This window comes from Octopus sinensis, unplaced genomic scaffold, assembly GCF_006345805.1.
Source record: "Octopus sinensis unplaced genomic scaffold, ASM634580v1 Contig09534, whole genome shotgun sequence".
Lineage (NCBI taxonomy): Eukaryota > Metazoa > Mollusca > Cephalopoda > Octopoda > Octopodidae > Octopus > Octopus sinensis.
The window spans coordinates 203,524-225,000 of NW_021831846.1; the positions used below are offsets into that span (position 1 = coordinate 203,524).

At 40.7% G+C, this 21,477-nt stretch overlaps 2 protein-coding genes across 10 annotated transcripts in view; one reads left to right on the top strand and one right to left on the bottom strand.

Annotated features, from left to right (window-relative positions):
* The window catches only part of LOC115228109 (eukaryotic translation initiation factor 4E transporter), a 145,034-nt gene extending 137,747 nt beyond the window's left edge, over window positions 1-7,287 (top strand). For 5 of the 9 annotated variants that reach the window (XM_036498834.1, XM_036498835.1, XM_036498832.1 and 2 more), the window contains 3 exons: window positions 3,677-4,078; window positions 6,366-6,587; window positions 6,973-7,286. In XM_036498834.1, coding sequence (XP_036354727.1) covers window positions 3,677-4,078; window positions 6,366-6,587; window positions 6,973-7,163 — 815 coding nt within the window. In that variant the 3' untranslated portion in view covers window positions 7,164-7,286. Of the gene's footprint in view, window positions 1-3,676; window positions 4,079-6,365; window positions 6,588-6,972 lie in introns of all 9 variants that reach the window. The other 4 variants (XM_036498839.1, XM_036498836.1, XM_036498837.1 and 1 more) reach the window with 4 other exon arrangements.
* An 11,993-nt stretch (window positions 7,288-19,280) lies between these two features.
* Window positions 19,281-21,477, bottom strand: part of LOC118761138 (N66 matrix protein-like) — a 4,189-nt gene continuing 1,992 nt past the window's right edge. The window contains exon 2 of the mRNA XM_036498831.1: window positions 19,281-20,517. Within this exon, the coding sequence (XP_036354724.1) occupies window positions 19,697-20,517 (821 nt within the window). The 3' untranslated portion in view covers window positions 19,281-19,696. The remainder of the gene's footprint in view (window positions 20,518-21,477) is intronic.

Below are 21,477 nucleotides of genomic sequence, written 5' to 3' on the forward strand. Positions count from 1 at the left end.
ATCCAGCTTTGGTAGCATAGGGTAGTTTTCTACCTGGTTGGCTCCTGTCAACTGTCCTACCCATGCATGCATGGAAGACGGATGTTAAAGAATGACACACACATGCGGATTTACACTTTCCCTCGCTCAACACTTGTTTCCACAGTCCCATATATATATATATATATAAATACACACCCACATGCATGAACATATACATACACACTTTTGTATGTCCTCTGGACATGTATTTTTCTGTCTATAGGACAGCCTATATATTCATGCATACAAATGTATATTTATAAATATATGTACAACTTTATCTACACAAGCACACATAACTACATGTCTGTGTGCACATGCGTGCCACGTAAAATGTACTCTCCTCTCTGTGGGTTGGTTTGTGTTAGGAAGGGCATCTAATCGTAAAAACCGTGCCAGACAGACATAAGCCTGGTGCAGTCTTCTGCCTGGCCAGCTCCACACAAACCGTCCAACCCATGCCAGCATGGAAGGTAGATGTTAAACGATGATGGTGACCTCTATGCACATTTGTAAATACATAGACATGCCAAAACCTTTATACATTTACATACATTCATATGTATGCATATAGAAAAACAAGCCCATATGTACATGCACGTGTGCACATAACCCTTTCATGTCCGCTTCCTATGTGGCATGGGCTGGTCAGGAGTCTTTGTCAGTGTTTTATGACCAGATGTCCTTGATGACATCCTTTAGCACCACTCCTAGCACAGTGACTGAAAAAAAAAATCAAGACAAATATGGCATACATGTTTGTTCATTCCTTATAGTTTACTTGTTTGTGTTTATATATGTGCCTATGTAGCTGTTTGCTTATGTCTATATATGTGTACATCTTTCTGTTCAGTTTTGACACTTTTTTTTCAGTTTCTTTACCCCATGAGTAGAGCCTGGAGTTCACTATACTAACCGAAGCATAGGAGGAACACGTGCTACTTGCATTAAATGTCAACATTAACATAGTTTTTGCTGTATATGACACATGATTAACTAATTTTCTAATATATAAATATATATATATATATATATATATATATAGTGTGTGGATTGTCATTATTGACAAGTCTTTGCATTAGATTAATTATCCATCCAGCTACTTTGAATATATAAACTTTTAGCATTTAAATCAGTCAGGTATGGCCTCTCACACATATTCTCTACTGTCATTCTTAAAATATACAATCACGTCATTAAAATTTAAAAGCAATGCATGGTTATACTGTTTTGTATTTTAGAGATGAGGAATTATGTACAATATTTACATGGAGCGGATAGGTGTCCTCACCTTTTTATCACAATGTTTCGGCTGATGTACTCTCCAGGCTTCATCAGGGTTGGGTTTGAAATTCCACCAGAACATTTGATGAAGAAGGCTGGAGAGTACATCAGCCGAAATGTTGTGAGGGCACATATTCATCCAATGCATGGTTAATTCCAAACAATGTGAATAAGCATTACATTTAAGAGGAATCTTGATGCTAATGGGTTTAAACAAAGGTTTATAATATATGGAGTACCACTGATTGGTCTTGACACAAGGGGTTTCCCCATTGCCTTATCCAAAACAGTAGACTTGAACTCAATACCACAAGCCAAGGAAATATTTAATTTTGCACCAACACTGCTTCTTTGATGGTCGATTGTCTGTGCTGCTGGGACTTTGGATAAAATGCACTGCTATATTTCCCTCCCCAGATCTTTGTTTTTTAAAGGATTAAAAGCAAGATTGATAAGAGTGAGATTTGAACACAGCACAAAGAGCACCAGCTCAGCGCTAATGCAGCCTTCTCCCCCCTCTCTCTCTCTCTCTCTCTCTCTATCTCTCTCTCCTTTTCTTCAGTTGCCACATTCTAGATCAGCGTAGTTGCTACTAAGTTTTTTCAATCTCAGCAGTGGTTATTAAAACAAAATTTTTTATTTTTGTAACTTTGTTTCATTTCATTGGACTGTGGCTGTGCTGGGGCAGGCATGGTTTTGAAGGGTCTTTTTAAAACAAATAAACCCCACTACTCTTAAGTGTGGTACTTATTCTGTCTCTTTTGCCTGTTATGGGTATGTAAACAAATCAAGTCGAGCAATGGTGATGGGGACAAGTACAGACGTGTGTGTACACACTTATATGACTGGCCTCCACATAGTTCCCATCTATCAAATTAATGGTTTAGTTAGCTCAGGGCTATAACAGACATTTGCCCATGAAATCCGGTGCTCTGCAAAGCAAACTTCTTATTCACTCAACTAAACCTGTGCCTATAATTCTTTACTGCTTATTACCTGGAATTTATGGACTATGCTTTGGTACCTACATAGGACCAGGTGAAGTAAGTGCTTTGATGGTTGAATTTTCATCACATCCATCACAAAGTAGAAAGTGGTGCCAAGATATAGATTGTTGACTTCTGAGCTAGTTGTCTTAATATAGTTTTCCTTTCCAGCCGTTTGTAGTGTGTGGTGGGCGAGTTTTAGCTTGAGTACTTTATTGAAACTGAGACGGAGCTCTAGTTCTAGCGTAAGAACTTTATTGAAAATAAGGAGATGGATCTGTAAATGTTTGATACATGAATATTGTGACCCAAGTGTGTAATTGATGAGAATAGGGTACCACTGTTTACACTGAAGCCAACTGTTGGTATTGTGTCTTGGTCTTTAATACATTGTCCTGCTCTCCTATTACATCTGAAAATATTAGACATTTTTTTGTTTTGGGCCCCTTTTTATTTCTTTTTCACTTCCTTTTAGTTTGATGCTATGCCTGTGTCATTTGAGCAAGTGATATTTTAGTCTCGTCCAAGTACCTTCAGCTTTGAGTAGCCGAGTCTTGTAAAATTAGGTATCATTTGCCTCCTCATTCTTTCAGCTGTAAAACAGTAAAACCCTTCAAGTCCTTGCTGTGCATTTAGTTGGCTGGCCCTGCTCACAGTTTAGATCACTCATCAGTAAAGCATTTGTGATACTCTTAGATTGGAAAGGAACTCTCTCTCCCATCATTGTTCGTTGTCTTAAGGTATTAGTTAAAGAAATAATTTCATTAAATAAAAGATCACAACACAGCCTATCATTTGACTAACTCTGCAGTGGTCCCTGGTGTTTTGAGATATTTCTAAAAAAATATTGTTAGTCCCAGGTCAGTCTTGATTGATTTGTCATCTAAGAATTCTAGTATGGGTCAAGCTTTTTTACCTCTGGTATGTATCCTTCCTTTTTTTTAAGATTTTAGGTTGTAATTTGCGAGAGATTTGGTTGATATTTGTGGCAAATTGAGTAACCACATGGAGACCTCTACAGTTCATTCCTTCATGGGATAGGTTTTGTTCTTGCATTTTATTTATTTAAAAAAAAATTTACAGCTGATTGTTCTTTACACTTTTAAGCATTCAGGGATGATATAGGATGGTAGTATGTCTTGTCAGTTAACCAAAGTCAGTCAACCAGACAGGACACTGGGTGAAACCGAGTTAAGAGCATCTTGGTCAAGTAAACTTTCATTGTAACTTTACAGCCATTATCTTTCTGGATGTTGATGTTAAGAAACAATTGAGATTTGATATTATTTTCACTCTGCCCCCTACCCATTGCCCTCTCCCAATTGTTTTTTTTTGTTTTTTTTTGTCATGATTTCTATTTTGTTTGTTTTGGTCCACTTCTCCAGGGAGCACAAGCACCACTAGTTGTCTTCGGCCTACCGCTGGTGTACAATCACTGACCTCCATGAACTCTACCAAAGGAGAAAGGCCTCTCAACTATCCAAGCAGCAGTACTACTACCAACATGGAGTTAGCTAAAGTTCTAGATTTGCATCGTTTACAACAACAACAGCAGCAGCAGCAACAACAGCAACAACAACAACAACAACAACACCCATCTCAACAGCCAACTTCTCCGTTGATAAGCAATGCTGCTCATGGCATTTCTCAGTCTCTGAGTGTTAACAGCTCCCCGCCATTTGGCATTCCTGTCAGCAACCGGATGCCTCTACCACGTCCACTCCCCAACATCGGAGTGCATCCAGCGGCGAATGTCTTACAGATGCAGTTTATGTTGCACGGAAGAAGTAAGTAGCTACTGGGCTTCTGAAACGTGTCCAGTACCACTGTGACCCATCTTGTATTTCCTGCATTCTATAGTAGCATCATTTTTTAGATTGTCCCATGGTAAAGTGACCTGTCTTATATTAGTCATGTTCTGTGGTGATGTTGCCATTGCATTTCGGCCGTGTTCTATATTATGTAGTCAACCTCTATTAGGCATGTTCTATATTTTGTAGCCATTGTATGTCATGCTCTATAGTGATGTAGTCATTGTATATTAGCCATGTTCTGTGGTGCTGTAGTCATCTTATTTGCTGTGTTCTATGGTGATGTAGCCATTGTGTATTAGCCAATAGTTATGTAATTCTTGGTAGTTAGGACTTACCTATGCATGTGAATACTGGGTCTGGCAAACTTTGTGCAAGAAATCTTCATGGTTCAACAGAGAAGGTGGTTGCAGCCATGCATGGGGTGCAGAAAATAAGATAGGGGCTAGCAAGATATCTGTCATCCACCACGTGTGTCCCCATCCCCGATCATCTTGACCGGGGTTGAAGAGGTTATGAACAAGAGGGTGAGGTTGATAATGTGCAACTCTCCTTCACTTTAAACAAGTCATCAATCACTTTCACCCAAGATGGCTAGGTGGTCCTCGTTTGTTCTGACGGACAAACATTACCCATATTCTGTAGTGATGTAGCCATTTTATATCACTGATTTTCCATATAAGTGTGGCCCCTGCACAGTATTAGCCATTCTGCTTTTACCATTCCTCCTTATCCCTGGCAAGGTCAGCAGTTTTATTAAATCTAATATTAACATCTGGTTAAATCCTTGTTAACTTTGGGGAGATATGTCTCCTGCAAAAGTTCACCAGCAAAATAATGTTCTGTTGCCTTATTTTTGACAATTTGCACTTGTTCGTTATTAATTTTCCTGGAAAATTTATTCCAACCAATGTATTAAGGGTATGGGTCTTATTGTAATTATATTGTCACTGGGCTGACTATGATAACCGAAAGCCATGCTGGATTTTTAGGAATAACCATTTATTATCCCCAATTCTTAACCTAAACAACACGGCAAAAACAAAATCAACACCCGTTTATGTCGGTAGTTTTACATCTAATTCCCTAAATGTATATTTAGAGTAATAAAAATTATTCCCCCTTACATTGCCGTAAATTTGTAATCCTTTTACTGTCTGCATTCTTTTACAATACTGTGGTGACTGATCATTAATGTCAATGTCTGTTCATGAAATCTAATTTGCTTCATCCTACAGTGATGGCATTTGATTCGATGCTGCGATTGTTTCTTTTTAGAATGGCATTGTATGGTAGGTGTGGGAGACGGTATTTGGCCAGTTTGAGCATAGGATGGGTAGAATATTTGGGCTGCATGTGGCCAGTTTAAATGGATTTTCTTTTTGTTTTTGTTTTTTGTTTTCTTGGAGAGGTGGCTGGGCGGTGGTGTCGCAGAACCAGTCCAGCTATGAAAGTGGTTGGTATCAAAAGCATTAGACTGGAGAACAAATAAGTTGCGACATCAGATTAAGCTGGTATTCAGCGAGTTAATCTTTTAAACTGCATTTAGTTGGACTCGAAACCCAATTGTCATATGTAACCTGTTCATTCCCACACAATAGACCATTCAAGACCTGTTACTTTATTTGTTGACGTCCTCATTATCACAATCATTAGTATTTAGCATCTAGTTTTTCTATGCTAGCATGAGTTGGACAGTCTTTTCACCACTTGTTGAGGTCTGAAGTCATTTCCTTTGTCAGGTTCCTCATTTTAAGATCGTTTTCCACTATTTATGTTTGTTCTTTTCTTTTTTTTTCTTATTCATTTTCATTTTTAGAAACTTGTTCTTTTACAGTTTCATATATCAGCTTGGGGCAAGTCACTCAATCATAAAGGTGTGGGGTTTTTCTTGCATCAACCTGTCAGGCAAATTAACCTGGAAGGTTGAAACTTCAGCGATCCATTTGGTCAGATAGTAGTCCAGTATTTCCATCTCAGTTCCATCCCTTGGTGTCTACCACTCCTAGAATTTGGGCACATGTACAAACTTTGCTGAACAAGGTATTCAGTGCTTCACCACTCAAAAGAAAGGAAAACCACAATGGTTTCCATGCAACAATCAGATAGTGGAACTACGCAAAACATTGGGATAGGTGAAATTATTTTGCTTAAAGTAGGAAGTAAGGAAACTTGAATTTAATTGACCATTGCATTAATTCATGAGTTCCATGTGTGTGTCTCTATCTGTGTGTCTATATTGCTTGCTTTCTGTCTATTGCAGTGGCTGCCATGCATGCACAACGCTCGGCAGCTTTGGAGACACGCTTTCCAGGCAGCATGCGAGCGGTCTATCCTGGAGTGGTAGCACCACTGGTCCAGAGAACGTCCTTGGCTACAACTTCTTCTATTGGTATGACACCAAACCCGGCAGCTGCTGGGGTTGTGAATGTGGGCATGGGACAAGCTGTCTCCTCACAGATACCTTCTTCCCTTCACAAGCAAGGTGAGTAATTTGAATGATAGGGGTAGGGTTCAAGCAGTGGCATTGGAGATGAATGTCTGGGGACTCCAGATGGTGGTGTTGAGACTCTGATAGTGTTGGTGGTAGCCTAGAAATCAGGTGGTGGTGTTAATGATACCCTGGGACTTGGAAGGAAGGTGGTGGTGACCTGATATTTGAATGTCGGTGGTGTTGGTAATGGCTTAGAACTTGAATGTTGATGGTTGAGGTCTGGGATTTTGGATAGTGGTGTTGGTAGTGGGCCTGGAACTCAAATAGTGGTGGTACATCTGAAATTCTTTTATCTGTTCCTTTATATCCCCCCCCACCCAAGTCTACCTTTATTTTTTAATTTTTGTTTTTCCTAATTTTATCTTTATCGTTTCAGTCTCTGGAAGCAGTTCTCAGAAATCCAGCTCTTCATCATTAGGAAATATGACAAACACATCTGGAGCTGATGTACTGAAGTGGTTTGACAGTGACTCACTCCGGACCCAGCTTCCAAACATGCCTCTCCCGCCGCAGGGTCAGAAGGTTTTTACTGTGGATGAATTGGAGCGTAACCAGCAGGCTGTCTGAGAACCTTTCTATCTTTTCTTCTTTCCCCCCTCTCCCAACAACACTTGTTATATATATGCGTGTGTGTATGTAATCATACATGTATATATGCGTGTGTGTATGTAATCATACATGTATATATGCGTGTGTGTATGTAATCATACATGTATATATGCGTGTGTGTATGTAATCATACATGTATATATGCATGTGTATGTAATCATACACATATATATATGCATGTGTGTAATTGTACATGTATATATGCATGTATGCAGCAACTGTCAGCTTGCATATCTACATATACAGATTACCTACAGTTGTGTGTATGTGTGTGTGTGTATATATATATATATATATATACACATGTGTGCATGTATATCGACGTGTTTACATGCATGTGTATATGCATGTCTACATATGCACATTGCATATAAGTGTACATTTTCTTACTAATTTCTTGTTCTTGGTTTCTTCTCCCATCTCTTCTTCCTCCTCCTCTTCCTTTCCCCCTTACTTTCACTTTTGTATCTCAATTCTTGATCTGATAGGTCTCTCTTGGCTCAGGGTGTTTGCCAGAGAAAGTTTGTAAAAATAAAAAAAAACACTTAACCTTGTTCATTAAAAAAGAAAAACACAAAAAAAGAACAAACCAAAATTTCCAACCAAAAGGATTCTTTGGTGGAGTTAATGCTGTGGTCCCCTGGTCCCCTACCACCCACCCTTTTATTTTTTTCCAAATTTTTTTCTTTTCTTTCCAAGAGACAAAAAAAAATGGAAAGTAAAAAAAAAAAAAAATCTGAACAAAATACATGTATAAAAAATTTTTTTGGGGTGGGTGATGAGTTAAGAAGGGTGGGGGGTTTGGGACAAGGAAAGAAGAAAAAATAGATCCCGCCCTCCTTTTCTTCTTCCACACACAAATACTAAAAACAAAAAGCAACAGAAGGACTATTGTTCAATGTTTATCGTTCTTTTTTTTCCCTTTTTTTTTTTAAAAAATAAACTTTTTTTGAAAATATTTTTTCTTTTTTGTATCCTTCCGGTGTTTGCTTGAATTTTTTCGGAAAACAAAAAAAAAATTAAATATTCCCTAAAAAAAAACAAGAAAAAAATAGCTCCCATCCCTTCTGTTTGCTGTTAAAATTTCTTGCTATACTTGTTCATATGTTACATGCATGTTGAAGTCTCGTTTACCGGAGACGAAGCTGATGATGATAATAAAGATAAAACCAAAAAAAAAATTAGGAAAAATATTTTTTGAATATAAATGTTTTACTCTTCTGCTCCTTAATACCATATATAAACCATTTGATAAACAATATTTAGATGCGAGTTACTATGTTTGTTTGGATAGTACAGTCACCATATGGCTTGTCTAATGTGCCCTGTACTCTTCTGCAATAGTACACATGTTATACAAGCCTGTCTGGTTACTGTACTATACAAACCCTTAAACATAGTAGCTCACACTTAAATTCTGTGTTTATTAAATTTTTATCTCTTACTGGATCGATTAGGTTCTTTTTATTGCTCCTACCATTAATGGAACTGTACAAATATGCAATCATTTGGGCATCCTGATGTATGGCACTTGCACAGGTAATGTTGTTTTGATGGAAGCAGTGAGCTAATGGTACAGCACAAACATTTGATCATTATAAGCAATTCATTTGTGTAGGTTGTTCAGCAAAAGCTGAATGCTCATGTCATCTTTGACAGAAGAGTCCATAAGACCCAGGCTGCTTCCTGCACCAGTTCCGCATAGCCCCTGCCCATTCAAAGTACCCTGGATTCCAGAACGTCCCGCTGTGCTTGAGGAGACCTGTTGAGTCAAGAACATGAACATCGAAATAAATATTAATGGAAATAGTAGTTGTGATACCTGTGCCGGTGGCACATAAAGAGCACCATCCGAACGTTGCCAGTGCCGCCTCGACTGGCTTCTGTGCCGGTAGCACATAAAAAGCACCATCCGAATGTGGCCGATGCCAGCGTCGCCCCAACTGGCTTCTGTGCCGGTGGCACATAAAAAGCACCATCCAAACGTGGCCGATGCCAGTGCTGCCTCAGCTGGCTTCAGTGCCGGTGGCACATAAAAAGCACCATCCGAACGTGGCCGTTGCCAGCACCGCCTTGGTTGGCTTCCGTACCAGTGGTACGTTAAAAGCTCCAACTGATCGTGGCCGATGCCGGACCCCCCTCCCCCTGACACCTGTGCAGATGGCATGTAAAAAGTACCCACTACACTCGCGGAGTGGTTGGCGTTAGGAAGGGCATCCAGCTGTAGAAACTCTGCCAGATCAGACTGGAGCCTGGTGCAGCCCATGGCTTCCCAGACCCTGGTTGAACTGTCCAACCTGTGCTTGCGCGGAAAACTCTGTCCAAATTGGTGTGCTAAACAGAAATTGTCTTTTCTGTAGAGCAGTAGTTTTCAACCAGGGTTCCGCCAGAAGTTACAAAACTGCTAAAATCGGCAGTAATTTTTAAGTCTCTGTGCAGATACGTGTGCATAAGACTATTAAATTATTGCACAGGGGTTTCTCGAGCCAGTGGAATGTTTCCTTGGGGTTCTGCTCCAGCAAAAAGTTTGAAAAGCACTGCTATAGAGCTTTAAAATGTTTAAATGAAACAAATGGTATGTGCTGCTTAGGCGGTCAGGTAACATTGCCAGTACTACCAGCTCCTTCTCTACATCTTACGCATCTTCTAAAAGGCACTTCTTCTTAGTTAAAGGATTTTCTGACCAATAGCAGACAATACAACTCTGCAAATGTCATCGTTTGGTGCATCTAAGAAAACCTGAATTTACACCGACGTCAAAGTTCAAGGGCAAATCCATCACCTTATTGGTCCCCTGTTACCCACAAATGAACAAGCCCAGTTTCTCCAAATTTACTTTGAGCTTTATGAGTGATGTAGGCCAACAAACCCAAAGGAGGTGTCAACATTTCAGATGATGGGTCGGGTTAATGCTGACTGCTACAAGAGAGAGAGTATCCACTGACAGCTTTTCGGTGCATTAAAAAATCACATAACCCCTGCAGGTTAGGGCCTGAAGTGGTCCAAACAGATGTATAACCTGTGGCTTAGTTGAATTAGCCCATCATTTACTCCACAAATGTTTTGTTGTCAATGCTACACTTTCCCATCTCACCTGTTTCAACATAACTGTAATATATTATATACAAACTATGCCATTTTAATCCCAAGCAATGCTGGGTATTTCTGCTAGTATATATATGTGTGTGTATATATATATATATATATATATATATATATATAAAATCGAAATCGATCAACATCAATGGAATTTGTAGCTGTGATACCAGTGCCAGTGGCAAGTAAGAGAACCATCCGAACGTGGCCGTAGCCAGCGCCGCCCAGACTGGCCTCCGTGCCGGTGGCACATAAAGGGCATCATCCAATCGTGGCTGTTTGCCAGCCTCGTCTGGCATGTAAAAAGCACCCACTACACTCACGGAGTGGTTGGCGTTAGGAAGGGCATCCTGCCGTAGAAACACTGCCAGATCAGACTGGGCCTGGCGCAGCCTTCTGGCTTCCCAGAACCCAGTTGAACCGTCCAACCCATGCTAGCATGGAAAGTGGACGTTAAATGATGATGATGATGATATATATATAAAATAGAATCTCTTAACTGCAAGCAGCCATGTAGCTGCTCTACTCCAACCACTTCCCTCAAACCTTAACCCCCAATCTAACACAGAGGTAACACCCTTCCTCCCTGGGTTTGTTGATTTGTGAGCTGCATGGTGACCTCGAGTGCCAGTGGCACAAAAAGAAGCAGTACACCCTGTAGAGGGGTTGGCATTAGGAAAGGTATCCAGCTGTGGAAACCATGCCAAAGCAGACCCTGGAGTCCGATTCAGTCCCTGACTCACCAGCTCCTTGTCAATCCATCCAATCCATGTCGGCATGGGTTAGAGATATCGTTAAAGGATAACGTTATCTCTCGTTAGTTGTGAAGTATTTATTTCATATTTCCGTCTCGGTGAAGTCTTGTGGCTTAGTGGTTAAGACATTCGGCTCATGAGCATAAGGTTGTGAGTTCAATTCTGGCATCGTGTTGTCCTGCAGCAAAACCCTTTATTTCTCGTTGTTGCATCTGTCCATTCAGCTGGCAAAGATGAGTTGTATCCGTAACTCAAAGGACCAGCCTTGACCACATTGTCTCAGGCTGAGTCTCCCTGAAAATTACGTTAAGTGTCTGCAGCATCCTCAGCCTCTTGCATGTGAATTTTCCCAAGCAGGATGTTCCTTTGATCGAATCAACTGGAAACCTTGTCGTTGGAACCAATGGAGACCCAGTTATTTTTCTCATTGCTGTTTGTCCTCCCTGATCAGGGCTTCACTTCATTCAAAGATTTTGCATGTTGGACAAACAAATATATATGTGTGTGTGTATTATATATATAGTGGAGGCGCAATGGCCCAGTGGTTAAGGCAGTGGGCTCGCGGTCGTAGGATCGCAGTTTCGATTCCCAGACCAGGTGTTGTGAGTGTTTATTGAGCGAAAACACCTAAAGAGGCTCCGGCAGGGGGTGGTGGTGGTGATCCCTGCTGTACTCTTTCGCCACAACTTTCTCTCACTCTTTCTTCTGTTGGCCTGCTTGCTTAGCCAGCGGGGTGGCGTCATTTGAAGGCTAAAACAATGCGAAGCGCATTGTGACCAGCGATGTGTAGCAACATTTGATAGCCTGGTCGGTCACGTGACATGATATATATATATATATAGTGTGAGTATAAATTCCTTGTGCAGTTATAATTTTGTATAATTTTAGTTCAATATACAGCAGAATTAATCTGTATTATAATCAACCAGATGTACTTATTGTATACTAGCTTAAATGCTGTACTCTTAAGCTAGCTCCTGTGGAGGGCTAATTGGGTCCATGGCCCAAAACTGGAAAGGGCAATAATAATAAAGCATTTGTTGGTACCCTATTAACATGGTATAAATTTAGAATATTCAAGTACCAAATGAAGGGCAGATTTTCAATCCCGGGATCATCCTAATTCCAAAAAAGGTATGTCTCTCTCTAGACTGAGATGCAGGGGTTCTGGACAGACAGAATTCCACGTTTATTATTTTCCACAGGTTTGTCCTAGATTTCCAGACTAATTCATCCCTTGTTTCATATGTTCTAAGTAAAACAAAGCATTCCTTTGAAGTCCCAAGTTACTGTGGTGGCTGGATGCCAGAGAGATGGGTCTTACGCAGCCCCTTATACACAGGACAGGCTGAGGGTTATCTTTTGATCTTTTGCCTGTTTCAGTCATTAAACTGTGGCCATGCTGGGGCACCACTTTCAAGAATTTAAGTCAAACGAATTGATCTCAACACTTTGTTTTAAATGCTTGGCACTTATTCTGTTGGTTTCTTTTGTTGAACAGCTAAGTTATGGGGACGTAAACAAACCAGCACTGGTTATCAAGCGGTAGTTGGGAACACACACACACACACACACACACATAATGGGGCAGGCATGGTTGTGTGGTAAGAAGTTTGCTTCCTAACCACATGGTTCTGGGTTCAGTCCTACTGCATGGCAACTTGGGCAAGTGTCTTCTATAACCTCGGGCCTACCAAAGCCTTGTGAGTGGATTTGGTAGGACTGAAAGAAGCTCATCCTCTGTGGGGGTGTGTGTGTATACATATGTGTGTATATATATATATATATATATTATATATATACACACACGTTTGTCCCCCACCACTGCTTGACAACTGGTGTTGGTGTGTTTATATCCCTGTAACTTAGTGGGTTCGACAAGTGACCAGGCTTTTTTTACTTATGGATCTCTTTGATTATTTTATTTTGGTAGACCCCCCCCCACCATAGCCATTGAATGTTTAAAAACTTGTTTTACAGATATCTTTCAAAATCCCTATTTTGCTCTTCATACATTCACTTGTGTAGGCTGAACTGTACTGGAGTCAATTTGTTTGTCAAAAAATTCAAGGTGGTGCCCCAGCATGGCCACAGTCTGACTGAAACAAACAAAAGAATACATGCGCATGTGTGGCAGGCTTCTTTCAGTTTCCATTTACCCTTTGGTTGGCTCGAGGCTATAGTTAGTTGACACTTGTCCAAGGTGCCACACAATCAGACTGAACCAGGAAGCAAACTTCTTACCACCCAGCCAAGCAGTGCCCAATGATCTGTTGCAGGGCTTCTGAGACTGATGGGAGGAAGGGAGCTGTCCCCAAAGCAGAAGACTGGCCTGGCACAGGTGTTCCAGGTAGTGCTGTTGATTGAACTGACTCTACCCCAGTGTTTCTCAACCACTTTTTTTTTTAACCTATGAACCTCTCTGATTACTATTTTATTCTAGTAGACCCCTATAGCCATTGGATGTTTAAAAACTAATCATAGGTGCAGGAGTGGCTGTGTGGTAAGTAGCTTGCTTACCAACCACATGGTTCCGGGTTCAGTCCCACTGCGTGGCATCTTGGGCAAGTGTCTTCTACTGTAGCCTCGGGCCAACCAAAGCCTTGTGAGTGGATTTGGTAGACGGAAACTGAAAGAAGCCCGTCGTATATATGTATATATATATATATATATATATATATATAATGTGTGTTTGTGTGTCTGTGTTTGTACCCCTAGCATTGCTTGACAATGGTGTGTTTACGTCCCCGTCACTTAGCGGTTCGGCAAAAAGAGACCGATAGAATAAGTACTGGGCTTACAAAAAGAATAAGTCCCGGGGTCGATTTGCATGGCCGCAGTCAAATGACTGAAACAAGTAAAAGAGTAAAAAGAGAGAGATATAGATGCTTTTTTTCAAAATTCCTATTTTGTTTTTCGTACATTCACTTGTGGAGGCTGAACTACGAGAAACGCCAGAGAAAAAAACCAACATGTTTCTTGCCATAAATACATGTAAAGCAAAATTTTTGCATGTGCCCTTGAAATAATACTGTAAACCCTGTTTTGCTGCGTTGACCCCCCACCAAATCTTATATGGACTCCAGTTGAGAATCACTGCTCTACTCATTTTTATAGTATTGGTGTTTGCTTTTAATGCACAACCTTCTGGGACCATCACCACCTCCTGTATTGGTAAGCTATATACAGGGGTGGGCGAGCTGGCAGAACCGTTAGCACGCCGGGCGAAATGCGTAGCCGTATTTCGTTGCTTAATATGAGTGGAATGTTGCTGGTTCAATTCAGGAATGACTGTTTCCTTCAGCATGGTAAATATTAACTTATATACCTTCTTTTGCTTCACCCCTTTATAAAAGACAGCGAGTTAAGTTTGTCACCCACATAAGCCCTGGTAGGATTTGTACTCATCACAGAGCCAGAACTTCTGGTCCCTTCTTACATTTCCCACTAATTCCCTTTTTTGCATTAGGACTCTTTTTTTTTTTTTTTTTTTTTTTTTTTACATCGATCCTTGCTCTGAGAGGATGAAAGGCAAAACTGAACATCGCTGGCAGAATCAGTTATCTATAGAATGAGATTTAGAAATTAAACTAGTCTTTTACGCAACCCCATAAATTAACCGTAAACTTGAAGTGACGGAATTTATTTAAAAATAATTATTTTGAGTGATAAGATATTTCTGATTTCTGAATGGTTTTACTGATTAATTCTAGCATAGAATTAAAGTTATAGAACCTTAAAATGGCATATGGACTTTATAATGAGTCCCAAAGATAACTGAATTGAATCTGGACCAACATAGATGTATGCCGGAAATGGTTTGCTCTTTCCTGCTGTGATCAAAGATCATTGAAAGAATTTCAATAAGTTCATATTGATGAAAATCCAGTTAGAGCCAACCTACTGAATATAGGGAAGGGAAAAATCTAATTCTGTAACTTGAAGAAAGCAATTAGTTGAATCCTGAATATTAATTTAAGCATTTAGCATTCAAACACACCATATCCGACCCAAATGTGGAGGCGCAATGGCCCAGTGGTTAGGGCAGTGGACTCACGGTCGTAGGATCGCGGTTTCGATTCCCAGACCGGGCGTTGTGAGTGTTTATTGAGCGAAAACACCTAAAGCTCCACGAGGCTCCGGCAGGGATGGTGGTGATCCCTGCTGTACTCTTTCACCACAACCTTCTCTCACTCTTACTTCCTGTTTCTGTTGTACCTGTATTTCAAAGGGCTGGCCTTGTCATTCTCTGTGTCACGCTGAATATCCCCAAGAACAACGTTAAGGGTACACGTGTCTGTGGAGTGCTCAGCCACTTACACATTAATTTCACGAGCAGGCTGTTCCGTTGATTCGGATCAACCGGAACCCTCGTCGTCGTAACCGACGGAGTGCTTCCCATCCGACCCAAATATTCTATTCTGTGTTCTAAGTGGCCAGCTCGCGTCTCTCACACCTATCCTACAATGTCATTCTAAAGATAAGCAGTTACATCATCGAAAACTTGTAGCTACAGGATAATACATGATTAATTCAAAGCAATATGAATAAATAAGCATTATATTTGTCTGAGTAATCTGAAGGCTAATGGGTCAATCTGATCTTGGCTATCTCTGCACATGTTTCTCTCTTGTTAGACCTCTTCAGCAGTAATGCTCTACAAGAGTAGGGTCCAATAAAATCCCTGCAGCATGCTCTCATATAATGCTTAAATCCAACACCTTTATTCAAATATCACATAAATATTATATATCTCTTTTACTTGTTTCAGTCATTTGACTGGCCATGCTGGAGCACCGCCTTTAGTCGAGCAAATCGACCCCAGGACTTATTCTTTGGAAGCCTACTACTTATTCTATTGGTCTCTTTTGCCGAATCGCTAAGTTACGGGGATGTAAACACACCAGCATCGGTTGTCAAGCGATGCTGGGGGGACAAACATAGACACACAAACATATATATACACACATACATATGTATACATATATATGACAGGCTTCTTTCAGTTTCCGTCTACCAAATCTACTCACATGGCTTTGGTCGGCTCGAAGCTATAGTAGAAGACACTTACCCAAGGTGCCACGCAGTGGGACTGAACCTAGAACCATGTGGTTGGTAAGCAAGCTACTTACCACACAGCCACTCCTATGCCTATTTTTAAAAAATTTATTATTATTATTTATATTCCTACTATATTACATGCAGGCACTAATTTAACTCTTATTTTTCATGAAGATAGAAACCACTAGTAAATTCCTCCCAGTAATAATTATTTCTGAGCTCCATTATTGTACATCAACAGTGATTTTCTTCATGTGTTAAATGTAGAGAAGGCTATGTTGGACCTCCTTTGCTGAGGAGGTCCAACAATATAAACCGTGTGGTTTTGTTTCCACTTGTACTGTAACCAAAGTCAGATTAAACTGTTATTCAAATAATTGGTTTCTTCACCCCACATAACCAAATTTTATTTTCCCCGACATTGAGAGTATGGTTTAAGACTACAGACTAGAATAGGGAGAAATAATATACTTTGTGTGTGTGTGTATGTATGTATATATATATAAATGATAAATGTGTATGTATGTATGTGAAGGCACATGGCTCAGTAGTTAGAGCGTTGAGCTTACGATTGTGAGGCTGTAAGTTCGAATCCCGGACCGGGCTGCATGTTGTGTTTATGAGCAAGACACTTTATTTCACATTGCTCCAGTTCACTCAGCTGTAGAAATGAGTTGCTATGTCTATGGTGCGAAGCTGTATCGGCCCCTTTGCCTTTCCCTTGGATAACACTGGTGGCGTGGAGAGAGAAGGCTGGTATGCATGGGCGACTGTTGGTCTTCCATAAACAACCTTGCCCGGACTTGTGCCTGGGAGGGGAACTTTTTAGGTGCAACCCCATGGTCATTCATGACCGAAGGGGGTCTCAGCATGTATGTATGTATATATATGTGTGTGTGTGTATACTCATGCCTGTGCTAGTAGGGTGCCAAGAGCACCATCCGAGCGTGATCGTTGCCAGAACAGCCAACTGGCTTCCGTACCCGTGGCACGTACAAAGGCACCATTCGAGTGTGATCGTTACCAACGTCGCTTCACTGGCATGTGTAAAAAGATTCAAGCGAGGTCATTGCCAATACTGCCTGACTGGCCCCCTTGCTGGTGGCACGTAATAAGCACCCACTACACTCTTGGAGTGGTTGGCGTTAGGAAGGGCATCCAGCTGTAGAAACTCTGCCAAATCAAGATTGGAGCCTGGTGCAGCCGTCTGGCTCGCCAGCCCTCAGTCAAACTCGTCCAACCCATGCTAGCATGGAAAGCAGACGTTAAACGATGATGATGATGATGATGATGATGATTCAGGATTCAAGCAAATCAGGGCCTTATCACATACAAACAATATTTGAAGGACAAATACGTACTTACTGAAGTAAACACTGACTTATACTCCAGTTGTGTGTACAATCACAAATGGTCGACTGAATATTCAATGATTCTCAAGGTTGCACCTTGGCACAAACGCTGCACCAATTGCACTGTACTCGACAGACTCCAGTTCCCTGCGAATTGGTTAAGAAGCGTGTTTTCCAAACATGCGTGATGCCTTGGGCAAGTATCTTCATTGGCTCTAGATCAACAAAAGTCTTGTGAATGGATTTAGTAGACAGAAACTGAAACAAGCTTGTCGGATGTGTGTACTTTTATTCTTTAACTTGTTTCAGTCGTTTGACTGTGGTCATGCTGGAGCACTGCTTTAAAGGGTGTTAGTTGAAGAAATCGACCCCAGGACTTATTCTTTGTAAGCCTAGTACTTATTCTATCGGTGTCTTTGCTGAACCGCTAAGTTACAGGGACATAAACACATCTGCATTAGTTGTCAAGCGATGGTGGAGACACACACACACATACGGCAGGCTTCTTCCAGTTTCCGTCTACCAAATCCTCTTATAAGGCTTTGGTTGGCCAAGGGCTATAGTAGAAGACACTTGCCCGAGGTGTCACACTGTGGAACTGAACCTGGAACCATGTAGTTGGGAAGTAAGCTTCTTACCACACAGCCAAGCCTGCACCTATAATGTATAAAATGTGTGTCGCCCTGCCCAACACCGCTCGGCAACAAGTGTTGGTTTGTTTACATCACCATAACTTAGGGGTTCAGCAAAACAGACTTATAGCATAAGTACAAGGCTTAAAGTAAAAGGGTACTGGGATCGATTCATTCAACCAAACCCTTGAAGGGTGTGCCCCTGCATGGGTGAAAGTCCAACGACTGAAACAAATCCTTTCACAACACTCTGCTGGAAATTGAACTCACGACCTTATGCTCCCGAGCTGAATACCCTAACCACTAAGCCACATGCCGTTGCAAACAACAGCAACTACAACAACAATAGACATGGACCAACAAGGGAGTTTCTATGTGGTTGTTGGACCTGCTAGAAATCGTAGTCAAATTTCCCTTGACTCACTCACTATCTTCTGAAGAAATAATAAAAAAAAAAGAGTGACACGACAATAAATATTGTCATAAGTACACTAATATTAAAAGACGGGATGGTCACGAGTGGATCGCCTTTTATCATGTATCTGATGGAAACAGACGAAGGTTTACCACCACCACCAACAACAACTTGAATAAGGAGAAAAACAACAAATACACAGAAACAACAACGGCTTTTAAGCTTAAAATTACAATTTTATTAAATTCAAATTTTATTAAATGGCGGTGCCCCAGCATGGCCACAGCTCGTGACCTGAAACTAGATAAAATAAAAAAAAAACGTTTGGTTTACTGTATAACACACACACACAACCTCCCCATCCTCCCCTCTCTCTTTCTTTCTCTCTCTCTCTCTCTCTCTCTCCTAACCCCTAAGCTCTCTCTCACACAAATTCCCTATCATATTTCCTCTTCTCTCGTTCACTCTCTTTCTAATCTGCCTCACTCTCTTTCGCTTTTCCTTTCTTTCTTTCCATTGTTTCACTCTCACTTAAATTCTCCTTTTTCTCTCTCTCTCTCCCCCTCTAGTTCTTTTTGTCACTCTTCTATGTATGTGTGTGTGTATGTATGTATGTGTGTGTGTGTGTGTATATGTATGTATGTATGTGTGTGTGTGTATGTATGTGTGTATGTATGTATGTATGTATGTATGTATGTGTGTGTTTGTATGTATGTATGTATGTGTGTGTGTGTGTGTATGTATGTATGTATGTATGTATGTATGTATGTTTATATTTATGTATGTATGCATGCGTGTGTATGTATGTATGTATGTATGTATGTATGTATGTTTACTTATCTATCTGTTATTATATTTTTCTTTTCCATCTTTTTAATACGTTTCTTTCTCCTCCTCAGCTACTACTTAAGAAGAATGTACCCGGTGCACGCACTCACGTACCCGCGCATCCGCGCTAGCTAGTCACGACTAGTCGATCCTTACTTTGTGTTTTTGTGTTTTATTTACTTGGTTTTTAAAAAAATTATTTACTTTGTGTAAAAAAATTATTTATTTTGTGTTTTATTTACTTTGCTCGGTAGTCGTTGTAGGATCGACTAGTCAGGACTAGCTAGCGCAGATGCGTGAGTGCGCACACCGGGACCACTCTTCCTAAGTAGTACCCATTTCCCCCCTCTCCCTATATATATGTATGTGTGTGTGTGTGTGTGTGTACGTGTGGGTACCGTCGCATCACTTCTCTAAATTCTTCTTCAAGGCCATCTATTACCAAAAGCGCCGCGGTTCCAACCCCTGTTGCAGGGTTCCCCGCATTGGGGTCTGCTGGTGCAGAATCTGTACCAGTTTGCTCTCTGCCATCATTCAGCCTCACGCCAGCGGTTCGATTTCGATTCCCGTTGACATCGACTTGTTCTGGTTGTTGTCCCCCATTTTGCTGTCGACGGACGAAGTTGAAAGCCCCAGGTGTAAAAATACCAAAATCTGGTCTCCCCACAAAACCATTGTTGTTATTATTATTATTCCATGGTCCAGTGCTTCCAGGCCAGTTACCACGTGGTACTGCACCGTTGTTGACACCACCCCATGGTGCCTGTTGACCGTTATTGTTCCATTGAGGATTTCTGCCCCATTGTCTTCCTGCAAAGCCGTTGTTGTTGTTCCATGGATTTGCAGGATTCACTCCAACACCACCAGCACCAGCGCCACCAATTACTCCATTGGCACCATTTGCAGGATTCCAGGGACCGAAGTTTCCATTCGCATTGTTGTTGTTGTTGTTGATGCCTCTAAATAAATTGCATGTCTGTTGATTACCAGGTGAACAACGATGTAACACCGGATTGAAGATATTGTTGTTCTGTCTGCACCGCCTCACAGTCGCTACTGCGTTTTGACATTGCAGAAATCGGCGGCATGTCGGGTCGTTAAAATCTTCGAAGAAGCCATTCGGAGCTGGACAAAAGTTCCTCACTTGGCCCTGAATGAGAACCACATCAGTCACTGAAATGGAAGAAATCGTGTATTAAGGATAGATATATCATTGAGAACAATAGATTTAGTTGGTGGTCTTGTTATCTCTATTCTAGCTTTTGGTGAAGTAGAAGAGGTCAGAAAGGGTCAAGTGGTGAAGACATTATTTCGGCCTAGCTAATGGCATCTGGAAAATGTAAAACTGCTGTCAGAGAAAAACCATTGTTCCACCGTGGGAAAAGTTCTGTTGCAGTGTTAATTTAAATTTGGCTATGGTGGATCGAATCCACTTCATTCTTGCAAGATCCACTACATCTATGTATATATATATATATATATATATATATATATAATATTATATATATATATATATGTGTGGTGTGTGTGGTTCAAAACTGTACAAAAAGCAAAAAAGACAGGGATGGGAACAACAGAAAAGGTGTATTGATTTGACGCTCAGGAAAAACAGAAAAGTCTTTGACGTTCCGAGCCTACGCTCTTCTACAAAAGGAAATAAGGAGAGAAAACAGACTGAGAGAGGAATGAAAAAAAACCACGTGCCTGAATTAACAGTTGCAGATGTTGAATTGACCGGAAGGAAGGTAGTGGTTGGACACAAGGGAGACAGCAGTAACCCGGCTAAAGTGTGTGTGTACAAGCGTGTTTGTGTATACATACATACACATACATACACACATACATACATATATACATTGCCAAAAATTCTCAAATCTTTATTTAATTTGCTTTGTGGGAAGGATTGTTTCAACGAAGTCGTGTCTCGCCTTTACCTTCGAAATGAGGAGTAGATGAAACAGAGGCGACTGAAGAAGGGGAAGGTTCCTTGTGTTGTATATCTTGTACTCTATTTTTTCGTTGTTTAAGAAAAATGTCCATTTCCTTGGCTTTGTTTTTATGTTTTCGTTTCTCATTGTGTTCGACGTTTTTTTTTTGGTGTCCTGTACCCATATATGCATGCATATATACATA